The sequence below is a fragment of the Cucumis sativus genome, chromosome 3 (genome assembly GCF_000004075.3).
Source record: "Cucumis sativus cultivar 9930 chromosome 3, Cucumber_9930_V3, whole genome shotgun sequence".
NCBI lineage: Eukaryota > Viridiplantae > Streptophyta > Magnoliopsida > Cucurbitales > Cucurbitaceae > Cucumis > Cucumis sativus.
In genome coordinates, this window is record NC_026657.2 from 39,723,131 (window position 1) to 39,747,105 (window position 23,975).

At 32.4% G+C, this 23,975-nt stretch overlaps 4 protein-coding genes across 6 annotated transcripts; 2 read left to right on the top strand and 2 right to left on the bottom strand.

Moving 5' to 3' along the window:
• Positions 1–150: 150 nt before the first annotated feature.
• LOC101216140 (eukaryotic translation initiation factor 3 subunit L) lies at positions 151–3,709 on the top strand. The gene is made up of 7 exons (XM_004136166.3): positions 151–791; positions 1,124–1,458; positions 1,864–2,203; positions 2,412–2,560; positions 2,649–2,742; positions 3,135–3,206; positions 3,294–3,709. Exons 1-7 carry the CDS (start codon positions 240–242, stop codon positions 3,336–3,338), a joined length of 1,587 nt encoding a protein of 528 aa, XP_004136214.1. The 5' UTR covers positions 151–239; the 3' UTR covers positions 3,339–3,709.
• A 1,430-nt stretch (positions 3,710–5,139) lies between these two features.
• Positions 5,140–12,883, top strand: LOC101215895 (synaptonemal complex protein 1). 3 transcript variants are annotated; one of them, XM_031882031.1, is made up of 17 exons: positions 5,140–6,003; positions 6,119–6,244; positions 6,389–6,487; positions 7,784–8,460; positions 8,543–8,791; positions 8,893–9,021; positions 9,106–9,174; positions 9,245–9,355; positions 9,863–9,970; positions 10,048–10,158; positions 10,228–10,314; positions 10,962–11,048; positions 11,140–11,247; positions 11,422–11,508; positions 11,618–11,677; positions 12,137–12,240; positions 12,492–12,883. In XM_031882031.1, exons 1-16 carry the CDS (start codon positions 5,721–5,723, stop codon positions 12,236–12,238), a joined length of 2,493 nt encoding a protein of 830 aa, XP_031737891.1. In that variant the 5' UTR covers positions 5,140–5,720; the 3' UTR covers positions 12,239–12,240; positions 12,492–12,883. The 3 variants fall into 3 exon arrangements, 2 of the variants coding, with proteins under 2 accessions (XP_031737891.1, XP_031737892.1); XM_031882032.1 differs by having other exon boundaries at positions 11,158–11,247; XR_004215001.1 differs by lacking the exons at positions 11,618–11,677; positions 12,137–12,240; positions 12,492–12,883 and having other exon boundaries at positions 10,962–11,086; positions 11,158–11,247; positions 11,422–11,466.
• A 1,212-nt stretch (positions 12,884–14,095) lies between these two features.
• On the bottom strand, positions 14,096–14,872 carry LOC105435036. Its single transcript, XM_011654322.2, has 2 exons — positions 14,695–14,872; positions 14,096–14,553 (listed from the first exon to the last, which is right to left on the bottom strand). The coding sequence occupies exons 1-2, from the start codon at positions 14,839–14,841 to the stop codon at positions 14,392–14,394; spliced, it is 309 nt and encodes a 102-aa protein (XP_011652624.1). The 5' UTR covers positions 14,842–14,872; the 3' UTR covers positions 14,096–14,391.
• A 2,452-nt stretch (positions 14,873–17,324) lies between these two features.
• LOC101215652 lies at positions 17,325–18,490 on the bottom strand. Its single transcript, XM_004136164.3, has 2 exons — positions 18,160–18,490; positions 17,325–18,052 (listed from the first exon to the last, which is right to left on the bottom strand). The coding sequence occupies exons 1-2, from the start codon at positions 18,274–18,276 to the stop codon at positions 17,498–17,500; spliced, it is 672 nt and encodes a 223-aa protein (XP_004136212.1). The 5' UTR covers positions 18,277–18,490; the 3' UTR covers positions 17,325–17,497.
• Positions 18,491–23,975: the final 5,485 nt, after the last annotated feature.

The window sequence follows — 23,975 nt, forward strand, 5'->3', positions numbered from 1 at the left end:
TAAATGTATTTTTTATATTTGTAATTATTTATAAATTTAGACGTGACCCATTACCAAGAAATTTAGGCATGGGCCCAGGCCCATTTTTAAGAATTTCGGCCCAGGTTCAAAAGCCCAAACCATTGATCAATGAGATTCACAACACAGCAATCCCTTCCATTGCTTCTCCACCCAAATTCCCAACTCCACACTAAAACCCTAGTTTCCGTCGATCTCACTAACACCAGAATTCACTCATCATGGCAACGTACGATTACGACGACTCACGGGCCAACTACGATGACCCCCGCCACGCGCCGGTGTCGGCTCCGGCTGGCCAAGACATTGGCTACGACCCCAATTTCGTTCCAGATTCCGTCAAGTCCTTTGTCGTTCATCTATACCGCCACATCCGTGAGAAGAATGTATATGAAACTCATCAAATGTATGAAACTTCCTTCCAGTCATTATCTGACCGCCTATTCAAGGATACACCCTGGCCCTCAGTTGATGCCGTGGCTCACTTTGTGGATAATGACCATGTGTTCTGCCTGCTTTACCGTGAGATGTGGTTTCGCCATCTCTATGCTAGGCTATCACCAACTTTGAAGCAGAGGATTGACTCGTGGGATAACTATTGTAGCTTATTTCAGGTGGTTTTGCACGGAGTCGTGAATATGCAATTGCCTAACCAGTGGTTATGGGATATGGTGGATGAGTTTGTTTATCAGTTCCAGAGTTTCTGCCAGTACCGGGCTAAGATGAAGAATAAGACCGAGCAGGAAATTGCTCTTCTGAGGCAATTCGATCAGGTTACTACGATTAATTTTACTTCTTTTTCTCCACTGTTTAAATGAAAATATGGATACATGAGATCTAGTTGTTGTCTGATAAAATGGAGGCTGCGTGTTACTAATTGGAGAAGGAAGTGAGCTTTTACCAACCAACAGTACTTCTTGGCCTTAGCATTCTTCTCTAATGTGTTTTTAGTTTTATCAAATTTTTAGTATTTTAGGAGTGAATTTGAAGATTATAAGCTATACCTTCTCTAAGGATGATGGAAAATAGTAGGAATATCCTTGAATCCAACGGTTTATAAACTTCGAATGACAATATTTTAACATCACTGGTTGTTTGATTCCAGGCTTGGAACGTGTATGGTGTCCTCAACTACTTGCAAGCTTTTGTGGAGAAATCCTCAATCATTCATATTCTTGAGGAGGAGAAAGAAGGTCTTGAACAATTTACAGCCACTGATGGGTATGACTATAGTGGTGGAAGTAGTAATGTTTTGAAGGTATTGGGATATTTCAGCATGGTTGGATTACTTCGGGTTCATTGCCTGTTAGGTGATTATCACACGGGTTTGAAGTGCTTGCTCCCAATTGACATAAGCCAGCAAGGGGTTTTTACGAGTGTGATTGGAAGCCATATTACTACCATATACCATTACGGGTTTGCCAACCTAATGTTGCGGCGGTATGAATTTTTTTTATTCAGTTTGTATTTCTTTCATGCGTTTCATCTTATTGATGCATTGGGCATTTAGTTGAAGGTATTAATGTGTCAGTGCCTTAACTAGTTACCATTTATTATTTTTGATAGATTATGAGAAAGTTCTTAAATTTTAGGTGGGTCTGTCATGTGTTGAGGCCTTATATGTGGTGCCACTCATCCTTTTTGTTCCTTTGGTCTGTTTCAATTGGTCTTGTTCCTAACAATTTTCGGAAACTTTTTTAAATGTTGCTAGTTTACTTTAAAGGATTAAAGGAAATGTCATATCTTTACTAGATCTCATAGTGTACTGTATTTAGTGCATTGGACTATTCCCTTCATTTCTCACTTAATGAATTCTAAATGAAGTTCATTTCCCCCTTTTTTCAGGTATGTGGACGCCATTCATGAATTTAACCGAATTCTCTTGTATATTTATAAAACCAAGCAATACCACCAGAAATCTCCTCAGTATGAGCAGATTCTGAAAAAGAACGAGCAGATGTATGCCTTGTTGGCTATATGTGTTTCACTCTGTCCGCAAGGGAAGCTTGTTGATGAAACTGTGAACTCTCAGTTGCGGGAGAAGTATGGTGAAAAGATGATCAGAATGCAAAGGTATGATGAGGAGGCTTTTGCCATCTATGATGAGCTTTTCTCATATGCTTGTCCGAAGTTCATCACTCCATCTGCTCCTAGCTTTGAGGAGCCACTAGTAAACTACAACCAAGTAAGCTTTATATTTGTATTTCCAAAGAAGTTGTATTTTGAAACTTTTCGCAAGCAGCAGTTATTTGTGAAGTAAATTCTAGATATATCTGCCATTAATATTCCTGTTGAAGTTCTATTTGATGGAGTAATGAGGTTGACAAGAAAAGGAGTTGGGTGTGTTGGCTCTCTCTTTCAGAGGTTTTATTTGCATCGCTTATCTTTTCCAGGATGCCTATAGACTTCAATTGAAACTGTTTCTTTATGAAGTAAAGCAACAACAGTTACTATCTGGCGTCCGGACCTTCTTGAAAGTGTATTCCACCATCTCCCTTGGTCAGCTTGCGATTTATATGGAAGTGGATGAATCTACTCTAAGGTTGGAATTAGAAGACACGTTCTCATTTTTATTAGCTGTGTTTGTTAAGATTAATTAGGCGATGCTTTTCTTTGGGTTATATTTACAGGACTATTTTGTTAACATACAAGCATAAAACCCATGCCGTTGATAGTGCTGGAAAAATTATGTCCAATGCAGACGTGGATTTCTTCATTGATGATGTACGCCTACTTTTCTTTAAGTGCTTCTTCTTTATTTTGCAAATGCATTTTGAATTCGGTTCACATGGCATGTCTATCAGTATTTCATTCTTGTTATTAACATTGTTGGATTTCAGATGGTTTCAAATTGAAATAAATGTTTATATGGCAGCTCTGCTGAGTATGACTGTTTGGATTGGATTCGTTTGGTTCTTCTACAATTATTTTCATTCTCTGATCTGTCATATTTATATGTTGATTTTGCTGCCATACTAATTTGACTTGGGTCCGACTTATTCCTTGTTTGTGATAATATATAATAGATAGAAGTTCCTGATGGGTAAATATTTTCTTTAGCTTTTTGAAAAATTGCCATCTTAAAGAACACTGCCTTCTACCTTAATTCATTGCAGGACGTTATTCATGTTGTTGAATCTAAGCCCGTAAATCGCTATGGAGATTTCTTCTTGCGGCAAATTGTTAAAGTATGTAAAGTTCCCTGTTAATCTTGCATCTCTGCACTTATTATCTGGATTAAATAATAATCATGCTTATGTTTTTATTTCTGACAGCTCGAAGGGATGATTAATGATTTGGACAGAGTGAAACTGGATTGAGTTGTCCCCAATAGTTTTTTAGTTGATCTGCCTTTTTTGACGAGGTTTTTACTAAAGGAACGTTTACTCCATTTAAGGCCCAACCTTATCAATTTTTCATCTTCACTTTGTACTATTATTAGTGTAGATAGACACTTCTGGGAAGCAACTTCAATTGTCTGCACTCACTCAAATCTCACTCAGATATTAGAGTGTTGAAGGCTTGTGCCTGAGTTTTTTAAGTTTATAATCTTGGAATTTAAGTGTTATTACTTGATTTACTTAATGCATGTATCCATCTTAAAATTTTCCTTTACATCATAAACCTTGGGATATTCCTCAAAGGCTTCGTTTGTTCAAGTTTTTTGATATGTAAAAGTGCATCCTAACCATTTCAAGTTCCTTACTGACAAGGAGTTAGCAAGCAATGTCTATGGAGTTGATAAGGTATAAGATTGATAATTTTCTAGTGGTGGAATTCACAAACATTTTAGACCATAGACTAGGAGTTAGCGAGCAATGTCTATGGAGTTGATAAGGTATAATATTATTTTAGTCGTGAAATTCACCTTTTTAGACTAAAGGATGGGTAAAGTTCATAACTTTCACATTCCTATTTCTACATCCAAATCCTTTGGTCCAAAGACATTGTATTTATTCAATGAATATTATCATCTTCATTAAGGAAAAGGTATCATTAGCTAGTATCATCATTTACCCCTGCTTTTCAATCATTCATCTGCTTTTATATTCTCTATTTTGTAAGTGTAATATTTGAGTCCATTTCCAGATACATTTATTTGTTATGTGCTCACTTAAACTTCACCTAAGAAGAGTATACAAAGCAATAAAAATAAGAAATATTTGTCACATAGACAAAATATAAAGGAACAAAAGAAGAAAGATATGCGGTTAGATTGTGAAGTATAGTCTTTGAATTTTGATCCTCTTGGTCTCCAAGAGTGTTCGATCAAATCTCCTTTCAATTTAAAGTTTATTAAGTTGATCAAATCTCCGACTTTCAATTTAAAGTTTATTAAGTTGATCAAATCTCCGACTTTCAATTTAAAGTCTATTAAGTTTAAGAACTAGTGAAATTTTCTTTGATCTTTTTGACATTTTTCAAAATTTTTATATCTATTAAATATTAATCTAAAATTAGAATTTTATCGACCACAATTTAATTTCTTACATCTAATTGATGTTTAATGATTTATTACACCTTCTATTTTCAAATGTGTGATATATGATAGATTGAATCTTTTAGCTAATTTAAGCTAACTCAACTTTTATAAACATGTATTATCAAACTCAAGGTTTGGTTCGATCCTCCATCCTTCCACAAAAACAGTGGAATGTGAAGTCACGTTTCATTCACTAACACTTTGGAATGGTAAAATTTAGAAGCACATGTACTTAAACCAACGGTAAAGAAAGAGTAAGCTGCATCTTAAAAGAATTCAAATATACCTAAATTCAAGGAACAAGTATAAATATAACAATTAAATTAAAAATGTTAGCTTCTACGGTAATACTTTGACAAATTTGTAAATATAGCAACTTACTCACTCCTGGTCAATCATAGACAAATATCAATTTCTATATTTACAATTTTCTAAAAGTATTGCTATGCTCTTTAAAATTGTTATTAATTATAATTATTCAAATTTAAATAAAACTCCACCAAAGTTTTTTATTTTATTTTTTCAAGAAATTGCCTGCTAAGGGTAAAACTGTAAAATTACAAGCGCGTGGAACTAACGGTTACCATGTAGTATAAAAGCAGCACTGGAGGGTGAAGAGGCAGTTGGTTGAACTTCGGTTCCCTTGGCGCCCAAACCTCTTCTGGCAAACACTATGATATGCGAAACTCGGCGAGCTTGAGAGCGAAGTGGAAGTAAAAGTTATTAGGTTATCTCTTCGTTTGATTCAAGGATGGAGAAGCTCGGATTTTCTAGCATGAAGAGGTTGAACCAGTTGAAGTCACCACTCTCTGGTTCGGCACAAGGAACTTCGAAAACATTCTCCTTCTCTTCGCGTTCCGTTCCGGACTCTGCCTCATCGGGAAATTTTGTCAATTTGAAGATTGCTGCAGGTTCCATTGGGAAAGTGCTGTGTTAATTAATTATTCTTTTGTAAGGAATGGAGTTTTATTTTTTATTGTGTTCGTCATATTATATGCAGAAAAATTGATGAAGGAGCAAGCTTCTTTAAAGACTGATCTGGAAATGGCGGTATGAAGGTTCATTCTCTATGTGTTGCGCGCGCGCGCATCTTCATGCAAGCTTTATATGGAATTGGTCGAATAGCAACAATCTCCTTTTTAGTCTCAATTCATGAATAGTCTGTGTGCTATTTTATGTAGTTCACAGTTTGTTAGGTCTGGATTACTTTTTCTTGGCAATGTTGCGTTTTTTTTTTCTTTTTTCTATGATCATTCTGCGGAGTACTGGATTTTTAAGTTTGAAAAGTTCACAGAATGGGAAATTGAGGAAATCATTGGAGCACGCACGTGCTTTAGAGGATAAACTGCAGAATGCCTTGAATGAAAATGCCAAACTACAGGTGAAGCATAAAGAAGACGAGAAGTTGTGGAAGGGACTGGAATCGAAATTCTCGTCGGCTAAGTCACTGTGTGATCAGCTCAATGAAACATTACAGCGTTTAGCAAGTCAGGTTCAGGATGGTAGTTACTAATCCGAGACTCAAAATTTAAGCCTTCCGTTTTTCTTTGTCAGTAATGATTGATCACAAGTACGGCTTTCTCAAAATTTAATCATTGTATTAATGAAATCTTACAGCTGAGAAAGACAAGGAGGTTTTAGAAGCCAAATTATCTGCAAGTTCTACTGCAATTGATGGGTTAAACCAAAAAATGCAGGAGTTGTCAATAAAAGTAGAATCTGTAGAAGAAACAATAAGAGATCGTAAGATCTTAAACTTTTGAACCTGACTTCTTGCGATACTTTGTTCGTTAATATCACAACGTACCATAGATTTCTTTGTTCTATCTTGGTAATTAAACTTTGGAGTGCAGCTTGTTATCTAATGCTTTTGAACTATGAACATAGGTGAGAAGGAGCTGGCGGAGCTCAAAATTGAGAAAGAGGACAATTGTAAACTGTACAGAGAACAACAGCAGAGAACTGCAGATCTGATTGAGGAAAAAGGTAACTATATAACGACTAAGGCTAAAAGTTTCAGAAAGTTCATAAAACAATTCATGCTTGGTAATTGGGGGTGATAATTTACCTGACTTAATATGGAAGATTTCATTTTTGGAGATGAGGCAAAGAAGTATTGACCGACAATACACAACTCTCATTTTTCTATTTTCTTTACCAATATAGATACGTATTAACATGCAATGCCATAACTTTTGCCAATTCTTAGTTGCATTGCATTAGGATGAATTGATGAAGGTTTGTTTGGTTATGTTATGCAACCAAAATAGAACTAAGCCTGCGGGAAACTACTCCCTACCATATAATCTGCATTCCTAACCTTCATAGTTGATTCCTTAAGCCGGGAATAGGATTGAGACAAAAAGTTTATTGACATTGAACAGACCCTTACCAGTTAATTGTAAATGGAAGACAATTTTGTGCTTGAAGAATTTTGCACAGAGATTCCAAAAACCTATAATACTCTTCATATTCGACTAGTTATGGGTGTCTCAGAATAAATAAAAGTTTAATTAAAGCAATGTTTAATTTGGTCTTTTTTTCATTACGCAATATAGATAGTAAGGTTCAATGTAACTTTGTAGACTTCTCTTCTAAGATTGGAGTGCTCAACTAAAATATTTGGAGTAATTTGGGGGTCTGCTCTGAGTACTCCAGTCATTTAGGTTATTCATGAGCATTAAGCATAGTTTGTTGTTCATTTGGGGCTGGAAACTACATTGTCGGACTTTTTACAACATTGTTTACAATCAGAATATTACATAATATATCCTTTCTGGTTAGGGAAAAATAAGGTGGCAGAAATATCATACTTTTGTCTTCCTAATGCATTTGCACCCTCACGATCCTCCTTCATCCTTCATCGACCCAATGAAATATAAATTTGGCTACTAGTGCTTTTTCACTTTCTTATATCCACTTTTTACCTGAAAATTTTCCAGAGAACTCTTAAATGCGTTCTAGATATCTAATCACATGCATATCCATACTCCATACTTGCAATATATTCATGGTTCTTGGCTTTATTAAAGTTAGATGAGAATCAACTTTCCAGTTTTCTGTTTCCCCGTCACAGGATTTGACTCATGCTTTTCACAATCTTGATATAAATCCATTAAAGCTTGTTGAAATATTTCAAAATAGCTCATGATGTTCGAAACTGGAGAAAAGTAAAACTATAATCTTGTGGTGTTTTGTTACTTTATTCTCAACTCAAGAAAATAAAATTATAATCAGCAGAATTTTCTCGTAACAGTGGACTACTACGTTACTTTCTTGCAGACTGTATGATCAAGAGATTTGAAGAAACAGTCACGGAGAACAGGTTGATCATAGAGGGATTGAGCTCTAAATTGGAAGAGGCACAATTAGAGTTGAACTTGAAAGAAGACAAAATTACTAGTTTGATAGCGTCCCGGGATGACTTGCAGAAGGAAAAGAGGGATCTGGAAATGCATAATGATGAGGTTCATAAGAAATTAAAGGTGTCACTCTTGGAGACCAGAGAACTTGAAGATCTTGTCAATTTATTGTCTGAGCAGCTGGTTGAATTGGATCGTCATAGCTCAAATTTTTTAGAGAAATTTAATCAGCTAAGCCTTCTAAGTGACTCTTGCTTTAAGCTGGCCAAATTGGAGAGCGATGTTGCTTCCGACCTGGCCCAAAAGCGATACAACAAGCTCCATGAAAAATTGATTTGCATAACGTCAGAAAACAATGCACTCAATTTGATAAATGTGGAATCACAGCAGAAGGTAGATGGACTTCAACAAGTCCAAGAATCGCTCAAGGCACGGCATTCAGAAGAATCACGTTTAGCAGGAGAGAAAATTCAAAAGTTGGAGTCTGAAATAAAAACTCTTGTTTCAGAAAAGATCGAGACAGAATCATTAATTTCCAAGTTAGAGGGGAAAATTGGTACTTTGTCAGAAAGCTCAAGATTATCTGACAGTAAAATGGTCAACACCTCTCTCAAAAGGTCTAAACAATTTGATGATAAGCATTGTTATTCAACTAATTTTATGATATACTTTCTTGCAGCAAAGTTTGTTGCAGAAGATTTCCGCACTAGAAATCGAGAATCAGTATAACATAGAAAAATTGGAGAAAGAGTTAGACGGCAAAGCAGAAGAGATAAGTACTTTGATGAAGGAGAGTGAGAATCATAAAAAACATGCAGATATGATCGAGTTAGAGGGCGAGCAACTTCGTAATATTCTGAAAGAAAAGGAAGACTTTATTCTTTTGTCCAAGGAGCGCGAGAAGAAGCTAGAAGACAAAATTAAAGAGGTTATGTGAATTATATTGTGTAGTTGTCGATTTAATGACAAATTCTTGTGACTAGCTTTTGAATGAACTTAACTTTAAGACCAAGTACTTATTTATTACAGAATCAAGCGCTACTGGTTGCTACTGAAATGAAGCTTTCTGATGCTGAAAGGCAGCATGATACTATGCTGGAGAGTAAACAGATGGAGTTATCAAGGCATTTGAAAGAAATATCCCATAGAAATGATCAGGTACTGTTCGATATTATTTTCTCGTTCATGCTCTTCATGCGGTAAGATTATCTTTATTTAGCCTGACAGCAGAGAAACTATTAGGCTATCAATGACATCCGGAATAAATACGAAGTGGAGAAATTGGAGATTGTCAGCAAGGAAAAAGAAAAGGTCCACTTTAGTACTCATATTGGAGCATATTGAAATACCAAACTTTTCGCTTACTCATTCAAGCATACAGGCAGATCAAGTTGTACAAGAGGTGGAGCGAAATTGTGAACAAAGACTAGAAGAAATGAAAGAAGAATCTAGGCAATCCCTGATTCGCATTCAGGAAGAACATGCTGCTCTGGTAACATTTGAAAAGAAGTTTACTTGTCTTTCCCTGATCAAGATATTCATAGTTGACATGGCCCACCCAATAATATTTGCCAAAGATGCCCCACCCAATAATATTTGCCATCTTTTCTTTGTTCCTATTTTTTTTTCTTCTTGTGCTCGAATTGCTACCAAAACTTATATTCTGGATTATGGATGTGTGCATCAGATTCCTTTTTTTCCCAAGTTAAAATATTAACATGTTATATTTATTATATCATAAATGATGAGAGACTATGTGATACACTTGTCACTTGGTGGATTGGCCAGCTTATGAGTGAAATTAACTTGTAGTTTAGGAGTAATTGCATTTACTGTCTTTCACTATCAATAATTGTAATTCATTAGACAATTTCAGAAGCTTCTTTGGTCAAGCGGTGCATTAATCTTTCTGGCTATCGTATGTTTATAGGTTTATTTGAGGGTAGATACTGAGGCTCAGTGAGTACGGTGTTTGATATCTTACATCTTGATTTCACAGTTGAGTCAAATTCAGCAAGAGCATGCCAGAAGTGAACAGATTTATAAAGCCAAACACAGCGAAGAGTTAAAGTATGCTCAACTTCAAGCTGAGAACAACTTGAAAGAGGTTACATAGATTTAACTTTTGGTTTCTGTCAACCCTTACACCGTAAATTAATAGTTCAGTAATTTACAATGTTCCAGAAATTGACATCACTGAGAAGTGAACATGAGGCTCAGATGAAAGCTTTGAGATGTCAAAACGAAGATGAATGTAGGAAACTTCAAGAGGAATTGGATCTCCAAAGAACCAAAGTACGGACAAACTCAGGCATAACTATTTAATATTGTGCTCATGACTTAATATGCTCATAAATGTTACAGGAAGACAGGCAGAGAACGTTGTTGCAATTGCAATGGAAAGTAATGGGTGACAAACTACAAGAGGACCAAGAAGTGAGTTCAAAGAAGGTAATCTCCTGTCCATGTGTAAGTGTGTCCATGCATGTAAGCTTACCAATCAACGCCATGCCATTTCTCTCACTGAGGCTTTCTTGTAGCTTGAACTGGTAGCTAGATGTATTCCGTCATCTATGCCTCATTGATCTGATTCAGACTTTTTATATTATTTGCAAAACATGAAACTAATTCTTGATAGATAGTTTTTCTCCATTCTCACAATTTAATTTTGTAATAAAAAGCCGCCTATTTCTCCGTATAGAACTTCATTGGATCAAAATGAGGTTAAAATATATTTCCAATCCTTGCACTATTTGTAATATTTTGATGCTTTAATTCTTCTTTAAAATAATGTAATTCCTGTAATTTTAGAAACGCATCATTAAGTCTTGGGGTTACAAATATCCTCAATTGAGTCAATTTCCCATCAAAACCATTGTCAAATTGAACACTCTCAAGTATGTTTTTTTCTTTTAAATTTTAATTTTAATTTAATTTGTGTATTATTTTATTTTCCAAAATTAAAGATGTGAATTCAAACATGAAATTTTTAGACTACTACCGCACTTTGTAGTATTGAGATCCAAGTTCGTAATTCTTCATTGTCGGATATCAATAGTGGTTGATCCTTCATAATTTATTAACTTGTCATATTGCAGGACTACTCCATGTCATCAATCAAGATGAGAGATTCTGGTGGTTCCAGAAAAAACAAGCATGCTCTGATTAGAACAGCAAATGCAGAGGTGCTACTGACGGCTGATAGATAGATGACCGAAAAGAAGTCTGTTGATCAGCCACGTTTTAAATTCATTTGTATCTTATGTCTTCTCATAGGTGTCACCTTACCTGCAGCCAACTCAAACACCAGTATCACAGCTGTTGAAGACCGTAGAGGACATGAACACAGGAAGTGTTGCAAATATACCTAAGCACCATAGGAAGGTACGTTGTAGGTTAAAATGATGTGCACTTCACATTATGTTAGCAATCGAGATTAGTGGATGTTACCATTAGCATCTCGATAGGTCAAGGGAATAATGTGATGTTCCAATTTATTCCACATGGTTTTACACTCGCCTTCCCTCTGCATACTGAAAATTAATTAATGGCTGGCAGGTCACTCGGCGTGAATATGAAGTTGAAACCACAAATGGAAGGACGATCACTAAAAGAAGGAAAACCAAAAGTACAGTTCTGTTTGAGGTATGGATTTGAACGTTAAAATGAACCGATAGAACCTTGCGTATGTTGAGAAACTGGATCATCTCATAATTATTATGCAATAGTAAAATTTGGTCTTCATGTATATCAGGACCCGAGAAAACATAACAAAACTCCAAGAAGAAATACCCCCAGAGGTTCTGTTGTCAAGGTTAGCAAAGGCTTATATTCATATCCTATTAGGAGTCTTTCCCCTCCTTGATTTGTGTACTGCAGTTGGCAAGTAGTTGGTTGGTGATTCATGCCGACTTCAAAATAATTTCTCAGTATTAATGTGATGAGAACTATATTGTTAAAAAAGGGGTTTTCATAATACAAAAAAGTTGGTTTCACGTAAGAGATGTACCAATCTTTATGCATCTCGTGCTCATCATTCACACACTGAATTAAAGAATTTGTCAGGTGACAAATATATGATTGAAAATTTTGATGGGCTGCACGAAGATAGATTCTTCTTATATGTGCCTAAGCAACTTTTTCTTTATGAAATTCAAAATATCTAAGTATCACAATTTTCTATAGGATTTATTTTGTTTACACTGTAACATCATCTAAATGTCACGTTATTGCATTGTTATACATAACTTGTATTATCCCACTCTCTGCGTAGAAAATCAAGGGTGGAGGTGAATCACGTCCTTCAAACATTGGTGATTTGTTTTCGGAAGGGTCCTTGAATCCCTATGCAGATGATCCTTATGCATTTGATTGAAGGTATATTCAACCATACGTTGTTAGTTTTCACGTCCTTCAAACAAGATGTATGATTATAGTGGCTGATTGAGTGTATGTGTAGGAAGTATTATTGAAACGCTATCGGTCATCTAAGATTATTGTTGGTCGTAAACAAGTTAAAGTAAAATAAATAATTGACAAACAAGATCTGGATCGATCAATTATACCCAGTAAAATGTATCTTATTATTGGAGTATAAAGTTTCAAATGAATACTGCCTCTCCCTTTAGGCACCGCATCCATTGAAATTGAACAGAGAGCACAGATGGCCGCGGGGATTGAACAGAGAGCTGGCAAGTTGAGCCTTCATTGTTTTTCTCACAATTGACTGGGTCTAGAACTCGACTTGATAAGCCAAAGATATGAGATGACCTTACATGTCTATTTTCGAAGGCAAGTATCATCTTCTCAATGTTGCCCTTGCTTATTTCATTGAACTGTTCTCTGTGTACTTATATACAACGACCATATGTTTTCTTGTCCAATTTGAAATATGTACTTCGCCATGGATGTTTACAGGACCGAGAATGCGTCGTAATCTGTGTTGGTAAACTGGGTGTGAACTTTAGAAACATTCCTTGTTAAATAGTTCACTGATCCCTTAAGTCTTACTTTGATTACATACACTTCAATTGCATGATTTTCCATAATCCATACAAACAAATGACATAGTTGAACATGCTGCTCAGATTTATATAGTAATCACTAATACTTCTTTCTACTTAACTTTGCCTAATGAACTTGAGAGTTGAATTAGATGCGTGGATCGAAATAAGGATCTTGATAGGTAAAATAAGGTGATAATGTTTGTTAATAATGGAATGTATTTGATGATCAAGAAGGGCATAATAAATCATCAATCTTTTCCATTTCATCTATATTCTCCAACTTCTAACATAATAATATATAAAAAGAAGTGTCAATGTTTCCATGGAGCAAATGTAAAAAACAATATAAATTTAAAATCCCTTTTTGAATATATAATGAATTAGTTTATTTTTAATACTATAAAGGGAAGAAATAAAAAGGTTAAAAGTAGCCTTACTTCAGTGACATAATTGTTTCTTTTAAGAAGGAAAAGAGAGCACAATAATTATGTTAATATAATCATACATAATTCAATTTTTATATTTGAAACTATTGGAGAAAATTAGTTTGTTATTATGTTGTATACTTAATTTGTAAACTCATTTGGCTATTTATAAAACTATCTATTTTAATGAAAAATTATGTAAGTTTTATTTACACTCAAGTAGCAATTTGAAGAATTAATATGATATCATGAGTATTATCTTTTTAATTTTTGCTCAAAGTGCTTCTCTTAATTTCTTCCCGCATTTTCATGGCCAAAATAGGGTTTGAAATGACTTCTTCGTCTTTCTCCTTCCGTTACTGAATCAATCAATGGTTCATCGCTATGCTTATCCCTATTTTCTTCACTATTTGCATAGCACACCATTTTGGTTTTTGAATATCCTCATTAATGACTCCAATTATACTACATGGAGTAATACTAATACAAAGATCTTCAAATGCACAGTCAAGAACAAGTTAGTGTTCGTAAGTGAGTTCTATCGAATCTATCCATTCTAAACAACACTTGTTATTTTTAATTCATTAGTTTTTTTTTCTTTGTATATATGTTTTTTTAAAATTTATTAATAATATATATTTTTTCTAATAATTTAAAATTTAAGCCAATGTGTACCAAATATCTCTATTATTAGATTTATTTTTATTTAAACGATTTATTAATTTTGGAATATTGGTGTGTCAAAGAAAAATAATACACACACACAATTGGTTTCTATTTTTCTTATTTTGGACTTTGGAATATTATTATCAGAAACTTTTATTATTATAACAATTCGTTTGAAGGATTACACTTCCAAAATGTATTGAAGTTTCTCTTTCCCCCTTGAAAATGACGATTTCAATTGAACGGCGAAGTAGTTCTCTGAAGCCTTCAAAATCTAAGAACTCTATATATCTCGCCGAAGAAATTCTTCATACATTCAAAAACCTAAGCTAAAATAACTACATAACAACAATGGAAGACGATGATGAATCCAGTGATGTAATTCATGAACTGACTACTATCCACTATTATTCCATCAGAACTCAAACAAATCAAAAGGCAGCAAAAAGGAATAAACTCGAAAGAGAGAGAACCAGCAGAAGCTGAAGAACAAATTCCATCAAACCGCAGAGTTTGATCCTCTTATTCCTCACACGCTCCCTAGCCAACTGGATCTTCAAATCTCCCACAGTTTTCCCCAGCATCTTTTTCTCCTGAAAGGTAATCCATCTACGTACGTTTTAATTTATCAAAATCGCGAATCAAATAAATAAATAAGCCAGAGCGATATATATTAGACAAGTTAGGATAGATTAATTATATATATAGTGATCGTAAATTGTGATTTTGAGTACCTTGGCTTGTTCATGAACAGTGGCTCTGAGTTGGCGATTTTGGGAGGACTTGAGTGAAGAAAGTAGAAAAGCTGCTTTTGCACATCGAATGGCGGTTTTGGATCCTCGCATTGCTTCGTTTTTGGTTTCCGCTTCAACGTCCTCCATGATTTCTGCTACGTACACTACAACTGATCGAAAGAAATTATGAAGGTAATCTGTCGTAACACTATAAGAAGCTTATTGCATTGCAGTTTTAGTATTGAGTTCTTTCAAAATTTGAGTTCGGCAGTTGATATATACACACATATGAGGGGCAGATTTATTAAGCTCACCTTATTTCATTTTTGTATTTTAATATTAATTTTGAACCGATAAATTACAATATAAGTTAAACAATGCTTTATTTTTACTCAACTATGGTTTGTGGCTGTGTCCCGCAAAATCACAAGGTTTTTATGTAAAATTTTTAGTTTCTGGATCTGTCATGGCACATATTCATACTCCAGTTTTTCTCGCGTTTTTATGTCAATGATATTAAGAAAAGATGACTTTTGGTCCGAAATTCGAAAAATATACGACGTCTGATCATGAATTTAAAAAATATACTTTTTTTTCTTTTAGTAATTTTACATTTTTAGTTTACGAGTTTTTAAGACTAATTTTTTAAAATCACTTTCTCCTTAAAATTTATTTCTTATTTTAAAACACAGTACTTTTTATACCTTTTAAATCTATTTTAAAAAACTCGGAGTACTAAGAGGATACTTTTTTGAAAATTAAAGAGATCAAATGAGTTTATTACTATAAATTTGGAGATTAAAAAGGTACATTTTTAATATTGAGTGACTGAGCATACATTTTCATCCAAACTCATAGACTAAAAAGTTAAGGCTAAAATTTCATATTGGCCATATACTTTGTAATTTGTTCAATTTTAAGGAGTGTTGAGACGTAAGTTATTATAGTTTGTGTGTTATAATATTTAGTTTTTGGGGACAAACTATTTTAGTCTAATTTATCGAAGTTCGCATTTGGGGGAAACTATTTTTGTTTAAAATAGAAAATAACAAAGTTGCAAAGAAGAAAAGAGAAAAGATGAGATAAAAATATTGAGTATAGTATAGCAAGTATTAAATGAGGTTGCACATATAAGATTGGGTCTCTCAACAAATGTGGAGTGAGCGCTAACCAACTTGTAGTTGGTGCCATGTCTCAAACAACGTTTTTAAAATGTAACTTTAATTTTATATATTTAATATATCTTAAATTTAAGGTTCGTTTGAATTAATTTAAGAAAACAATAATTTATTTTTTATGGGATAGTTGCAAATTTAACAATTAGATTCAAAATAATTAATAATATATCAACATTTTAAAAAATTTGCAAGTATAGCAAAATTTTTCGAATTCTATCAATGATAGAAGTCTATCAGTGATAAACTATGTTGTAAATATTGGTCTATCACTGATAGACCATACGAGTTTATCAACGATACAAGTCTATCAGCGATAGTTTTGTTATATTTTTATTTTTTCTAAAATGTTGCTATATGTTTAATTATTGTTCTTAAAATGACCATCAATTATAATTACTTATTTTTTAAATTAAATTCTTGAAAATTAATCCAAACACATTATTAATCTACATTTTTATATTATTTTGGTATTTTTTATTGTATTTAGCATTCTCATTATAAATTTTGAAAACATATATATTCACATATTATATTGGTTTTCATAAAAAGTTATTATTATGATTTAATCAATTTTGATAGAATTTAATTTAAAACTATTTATAGTAACATTTAAAAGTATATGTGAATTAAAATTGAACAAATATTACTAATAGATTAAAATGATATTTTAACCATAAAAGTTAAAGTTCCAAAAGTTGTACGTAATGATTTAGATTTTTTTCTAAATCAAACTTAAGAATTATGTGTTCGACCTTAAAAAAAAATTAGTTAACATATTTTATATTTGTCTACACATCTAATATTGATTCGATTAGTATGTATGTTTCAAAATACATGATGTTTTAGATATTGTTAAAATCAAATAATGAATAGAGTTAGTACTCTTCCAAGTTGTGTGGTTTAATAACTATGAGGAACCTAACAATATAAATGTAATGGGTCACAGGTCAAATGACTAATAGCATTTTCCAATGTAGTTGTCATTATGATACATGAATAGATACACAACTATATTTTAATTAACTCTCTTGAAAAATAAATTGAAACACACCATAAATATATATCCATTTCCTCTTACACATTATTACTTTTCTTCCAGAATTTGAACCCTGATTGGTCCAAACGTAGCTTCAAATTAATACACATATCTCTAACATCATTAGACTTTAAGAAAAGAAATATATCTATTTTCGTATGAAGTGAAAACCTTGCTTTAAATTTTGATGGGTCACATTAATCATCAACAAAATTAATTAATACGTAATAGGTTAGAGGTTGAAGTATCTATGTAACTAAATTTACCATAGTTCGTATTTCAACTACTCTCTTAACCCTAATGTGGTGAGGGTGCATCTAGCAGTGCACCTCTCGATCTCTCCTGCGTTTTGAATATTGTTAAAAAAAAAAAAAACTCTCTTGGCCTAATGGGTATGATGTCTCACACAACTGCAATAACCATGATCAATGATGATCCAATGTAATGTAATGATTCTTTTTTCATATATATAATTACACATTCCCGAAAACAAAAGGGGTTTTACCTCTAAACATATATCCCTGATAATTCAGTATATATGTAATTAAAATACTAAATGAATAAATAAAAAGAAAAGAAAAGAAATGAACTAAACTTTATTTTGAATAGGATTTGGGAAGAAACTCTTTAAGGACTCAGTTTGATGATGATGATTATTATTATTCTCAGTAGGGAGAGAATTAGGTAAAAAGAAGGTTGTTGTTGTTGCTGTTGTTGTAGTAGTAGTAGTAGTTGGAGGGTTATTTTGGAGGTACTGATGATGATCTGTTATTGGGTGTATGAATTTGCAATTTGGGCATGTAGGTGAGGATTTCAAAAGCATAACTAATAAATGACATTGCATGCAAACTCTTGCAACCATTTCTTGTTGCTCTCTTTCAAATCTTAGCCATGGACAACTGATCCCATAATTATTTGCTTGTAATTTCAGCAAACCACCACCAGTATCATCATTATTATTGCTCATGATCTTCTTCTTTGATTGACAATTTAGATTGAGCTCAAGGTCCAGGCTCAAGGCTTGATGATCACTTGCATGGAAGCTTCTATTAGGAGTAGTAGTAGGACCCTCTAATTTATTTCTTCTTGGATCCATTGAGGTTCTCTTTTGAGTCTTTGTGTTGAAGAAATGTATCTCTCCTGACTTTGAAACAAAAAAGATGACAAAGAGAGAAGAAAACAATAAGAGAACAGTAATATATAATACTGGAACTAGGATTTCATGACACTTAAAATTAAACTGTCATGTACCTGAATATCTAGACATCGTTGCCACTCCAAAGGCAATGGAGTCTCGAGGTGGAGCTCGATATTATCAGTTGGAGAATTGAAGTTGTCTCCTTGTGGGTCTTCCCATTTTCTCTTCATTTTGGATTTGCAGAGAGAAAACGAAAGGAGAGAGAGGATATATCTATTGTAGTTCTGATTTCAAAAGGGTTGTGTGAGATCACTTTGTGTATGTGTGTGTTAGAAAGGGGTGAAAAAGGCTTAGATATAACATGGACGATGGGGTTAGCTATAACTGCAAGGGAAGAATCTAGTTGGGGACAGGCTTTGAAGGTTGAAATAAAGGATTTCTGTACGATATTTGTAGTAGAGAGAAAAATTATTCAAATAGACTATCACAATATACACGGATACCAGTTTTAAAATGACAGTTATATTGTGTATTAGATAATTTTCCTTATGTAGCTCAACTCCAAAGCCTAGTGCTAAACCCTAATTGAATCCTTGATGTGAAGCCCTAACCAACTCCTACCCGTATCGGTTAGAATATTAAACACACACCACAATCTTTGTTTTTGTTTGTTTAACTATCCATCTTCATTAATTACCAATAAACCACCTTGATCACGATAGTATACTTAAACACATATCGATTTAATCACAAAGCGAACTAAAGTTATTGTCTCTTAAACATTGTAGGATCGCCTTCAACGCGGGATTAACACCACAAGTCTCTCTGTAAAATAAGATTAAGATGAAATAGTGGAAGGTGGGGAAAAGGGAAAATGTGGATTAAGTGAATAATAATGTTGTGTGTGTGTGTATACATATATTTATGAAGGCGGTGACAATGGGGGAAGAGGGAAGGTGGGTATGTTGAATGGGTGAAATTAATGTTGGGAAGTGGAAAAGCAGTTGAAGGGGGGAAGGTCTCTTTGATGGCTATATGGGGATCTTTAATATACTCAATAACTCCAACTTCCTCAACTGGCTCACTCAATAACCTATAAACACCCTTTAAAGCTCTCAACACACACACACACATATGTGTATATATGTATGTATGTTATATCTACCACACTCCCCATTTAAAACAACTTATGAACATCACCTCACAAAACTAATTAATGGTTGGATATATCATGAGGTAATAAAATATATATTATTTCTTCACGTACATGTAGAAAAAAAGTTAGCTTTTTAGCATGAAAATTAAATGTCTTGAAACTGTTACCTGACACCAAGGATGTAATCTCGATTTTTAGGTCTGTTTGATGGAGATTATTATTTGATTTTTGTTTTGGGATAGGGTTTATATATATACTAGATAATAATGCTTGTGGGTGTTGAGTTGATTATTATTGTTGGTGGTGGGTTATAGTAATATGTACATTGGTCGATGCAAATTAAACTGTTTTATAAGTTTGAGATATATTATAATAGTTTGTATTTGAGATACAAATTTATTTCAGTCTTTGTAGGAAACAGTAAACTCTCGAGAACAAAAGAGAAACGATAAGATTTGAGAATGATAAATAATATAAATGTTAAAGCGTATACCATTTTTAAAATGGAGTCTCAAACATGGAGTGAACTATAATAATTCTCTCTATCAAACTTCAAGTTACGTTGTGGTCCAAACACTTCCTAAAATTAATTAAAAAGAGTGATATAACTATTCTAACCATTTTCTTGATTTTTTTTTATGTATTATATACTATATGTTGTTCCTATTTAAGACAATAAAACAATTTCCCCTCCTTGCTCGTAGATGCAACAAACTCAATGACGTACCATATTTCATTCATTGTATATCATAAAAGAAACATTTGTTTAAAACGATAGTAGAAAAAAAAAGATAATAAATAAAATCATAACGAAGAGCACAAATCAATCCTTACCTATAGAGAATGATTTAATTTTCAAGCCATGTCGTCGAAAAACTCATCTTTGTCGTTCTTGGAAAGCTAAGTTGTGAAGTTACAATTACATACTATTGATTAGAGTATAAGAAGTGTTTGTATAGATAACAAATAGAATCAACAAATACTTAGAAACTCATTTGTATATCTATCTTTTCTTGTCGACGTAGATTTCAAATGATAGATGAATCTATCTCGGCCTAAAAGAAGGGATAAGCGACGAACTTTCAATGAATAAAATCAATACATTATCTTTAATCTAATCTAAATATGTTTCACATGTGAAAGTAATATTTTTATATACTAGTACTCTAGTACTAGGATTATTATTTTCTCTTGAATAAAGAGGTATTTAATTGTGTTTAGAAGAGGAGGAAGAGATTTAATTGTTTAGCAAAAAGGGATATGTGAAGTCATTAAATGCTATGAAGGAAAGAGGGATTGATTTCAAGTAAAAGGCTACCTGCCTTCATTTAATTCCTCATGAATTCACTTAAATGTTAAAGCCAAAGGGAGGAAGATGGCCATCCCAAAACGGTTGCTTTATTACTACACTTGACCTTTTTTCGGTACAACAATGGCAGGATGTGAAAATTGAACCTCTCGACTCTTAAAATCATGTCAATTATCACTCATCTAAGCTTATTTTAGTTTTACTCAAAACATCCTTTTAAATATGTGTTGACCTTTATGCCAGAACTCAACAATGAAAAATTAGACTCAAAGTCTTTCTTGTGATTGTTAATTAACTATGATCAAGTGGGTTAGAGTTCGATTTCAAATAATCAATCAAGTTGGGTTAATGTAGGAGAGAAAATTATTTAGGATATTTGTCCTCATGATTCAAGATTATTTAATGTCTTATTAACTGATGATTGCCACTTAAAGTGTATAGCGTGGTGAATAAGATACTAATGATCATCTTAAACATATATATGATTTTATCTTCTTCAACTTGCAATTTGTTAAATTGAAAAAGATTAGTTCATAATCACATTTAGTTATGTAATTTGGACTTTTAATTTTAATTTTAATTTTAACAAGACATTATTGCTTTAATTTGTCATTATAATGCCAACTTCTATTCAACATATTGTAATGGTTTTCTATTTTATGTATAGTTTTAAAAAGGTTTATAAAAAGGTAAAGGAACAATTCCTAATTTTGAATGAATAAAGTGTATTTTAGAAACCAAGGCTAATTTAGAGTATTTTTTCATAATTAATTTGGTACGTTCAAATGTTTAAATTTGGTGCCTAATTCAAACTTTAAATGACTAAGTATGCTCGCTTAGTGACTTAGGATTTAGAGATTACCGTCCTCATGGAGTCTGAGGACAAAATGCCATGATATAACTTAAATGGAATCCATATGTTTATATACAATTTTCGAAATACGCTATATAAATTCTTTAACTATAGAGGCACCATGACTCTACAATTATGTATTACTCTCTCTAATACTAAACATTTAGTTACATTTTTTTAGTACAATAAGCGTAAGATAGAGAATTGAACATGTATACATTCCATTAGCAAGAATTAAAACCATATTGCTTTGTTTTTTTTTTTTTCTTCTTTTTTAAGAAATATTGCTTAGAAGTTAAGGCAATAAAAAGATGGGAGGTCCAATCCTTCACTTATATAGTGTTCAATTCAAATGTATGTACGTGTATATATATATATATATATGTATTTTCAAATCTCATTCAAATTATAAAATAATTAAGACTTTAAATAGTGAATCGAATAAATGATAAAGACATGCATTTTTAACCCCCTACAAATTATTAAATTATAAATTATGTTGTATTAATTGAAAAAGTAATTAAATAATACTATCAATTTTAATTAATGGAAACAAGTATATAGAATATAGATGATAATATGTTTATAATTTAAAATTGCAATTTGCTTTTAACCCAAACCCTAAATCTTAAACCTTAAAAGTTTTAAGTTTTCAACCTAAACCCTAAATCTTAAATTTTAAAAGTTTTAAGTTTATAGATAATTTAATTTGGGTTGAAATGATTTGTGATTACTTGAGTAATTTGATTTTCTAAAGGTCGTTAATTAGTATTTTTTTGTTTGAGAGATAATATCTTTTATATGGTTGATGACACTAAATTGTGAGTTAAAATTACTTTGGAGATGTGTCATTTCTTGAGTCATGTCTAATCACCGTCACAGTTGTTTAACTCACTCTCATGATTACGTGAAAACGATTTTAAAAGAGTGTCTTCTCTTCTTATTCTCACATCTACTCATATATCTATAATTGATGTAAATTACGTTAAAATAACTACAATTCCACGATACATATAGTTCTTATAAAATCGTCGAATTCTCTCCTTCCCCTTATATATGGTAGAAAAATATAAATTCCGTTATAAAAGAATAATGATTATATAAGTGTGACGTATTATGATATGCTCTCTATCTCTCTCCAACACAACAAAATAAATTAAATAAGAGTCAAGGGTTGTATTTTCCAAGAAACGGTAACAAACAAACTTCCATTGAGTAATATAATTAATGTGACAATAAAAAGGCAACAAATGAATAATATGGTATGTGTGTGTTTTTGTGATGCATGCAGCACAACAGTACAAATCATACACATGCATACCATATCAAATAATCACACTCTCTCCATGCAAAACCCTTCCATTAACATTTTTCTATCTCTGTTTAAATTTAAAGGTTAAAATACAAGTTTTACTCTCCAAATTTTGAAGTTTGTTATTATTTTAATCCTTAAATTTAAAAGAAACCCTAATGTTATATAGGAAAGTTGTGGAAAGAAGGGAGAGTTAGGTAAAAGTTATTTTAGTTTGAGAAAGAAATAGTAAACATTATATCGTAGCAAAAGAAAAAAAGAAAGGTAAATAGTAAAAACTATAGCAAATAGTAAATACTAGGGGTGAGTGATAGATTGGAAAAAAATGAATCAGTCGTCCAAATTGAAGTAGGTCAGTCGCGGTTGATCTAAAAAATGTTACAAATCAAGAATTTTCAAAAAATATTTCATAGAGTTATATTGATCGTCTGATAGACATTTATTCATCGATGATTGATGTTGGTGTGAACATTTATCAAACTGGTCGATTAACCAACTCCGACTGAACGATGAATCAACCCTAGTAAATATTATAGCAAATGAGAGTTCTGAAATAATTTTAACCATATCTAATTAGAATATATTTCTACTGTATGTAGCTAGAGATAGTTATTATTGACCCTGAAATAATTCTTAGGTTGAAGATTCTATCTAGGAGAAATATAAAATTCTTAATATTTAATTAATCTATTCAACGACATAAAATTTACTATTAGTGTATGTTTGCAATTTCATGATTTAAATACTAAAAAATTTTGTTATTATTATTACGCTGGTGTTTAGCTTAACTGACACATGTTTGTACTTGTGGACAAGAGATTTGACAAATTTTAAACACGACAAAAATCAATTTTAAAGCTATACTATTAGAAAAAACATATATAACAAGGAAAGAAAATTAGAAATAAAAGTAGTGTCTATAAGTTTAATTTTCAAAAATAAAATAGTTGCCAAACAACCCTAATAAATCAAAATAATTATAATGACATCTCGATATTTTTATTCTAAATGGATCGTAGACTTCAATAATATATCGAAGAAAAAAAAAAGAGCTACCAATTGACAAAATGGAAGATTAAAAGAAAAGAGTATAACGAAAGAAAGTGTGACAACCAAACTCTTATACTACCATACATTTTGGGTACTATAATTTTATTTGATTTTTTTATAAATAATAATATTTTATTATATTTGTAAAATATAAATTATTTACGTTAAAATTTGTTACAGAGCGTAAATAGTTTGTTAATTATTCTATTTTTAAAAATCATCTAATTTTTTTTCTTATTGAAATTAATT

Excerpts from the sequence above, each read along its gene's own strand:
- LOC101216140 (XM_004136166.3), top strand. The coding sequence starts at position 240 with ATGGCAACGTACGATTACGACGACTCACGGGCCAACTACGATGACCCC. Across the intron at positions 1,459-1,863 it reads GCCAACCTAATGTTGCGGCG|GTATGTGGACGCCATTCATG; the intron begins GTATGAATTTTT and ends CCCTTTTTTCAG. Across the intron at positions 2,743-3,134 it reads TGGATTTCTTCATTGATGAT|GACGTTATTCATGTTGTTGA; the intron begins GTACGCCTACTT and ends AATTCATTGCAG.
- LOC101215895 (XM_031882031.1), top strand. The coding sequence starts at position 5,721 with ATGTTGCGTTTTTTTTTTCTTTTTTCTATGATCATTCTGCGGAGTACT. Across the intron at positions 10,315-10,961 it reads AAGAAGTGAGTTCAAAGAAG|GACTACTCCATGTCATCAAT; the intron begins GTAATCTCCTGT and ends GTCATATTGCAG. Across the intron at positions 11,049-11,139 it reads TTAGAACAGCAAATGCAGAG|GTGTCACCTTACCTGCAGCC; the intron begins GTGCTACTGACG and ends GTCTTCTCATAG.
- LOC105435036 (XM_011654322.2), bottom strand. The coding sequence starts at position 14,841 with ATGGAGGACGTTGAAGCGGAAACCAAAAACGAAGCAATGCGAGGATCC. Across the intron at positions 14,554-14,694 it reads CTGTTCATGAACAAGCCAAG|GAGAAAAAGATGCTGGGGAA; the intron begins GTACTCAAAATC and ends ATTACCTTTCAG.
- LOC101215652 (XM_004136164.3), bottom strand. The coding sequence starts at position 18,276 with ATGAAGAGAAAATGGGAAGACCCACAAGGAGACAACTTCAATTCTCCA. Across the intron at positions 18,053-18,159 it reads AACGATGTCTAGATATTCAG|TCAGGAGAGATACATTTCTT; the intron begins GTACATGACAGT and ends TTTGTTTCAAAG.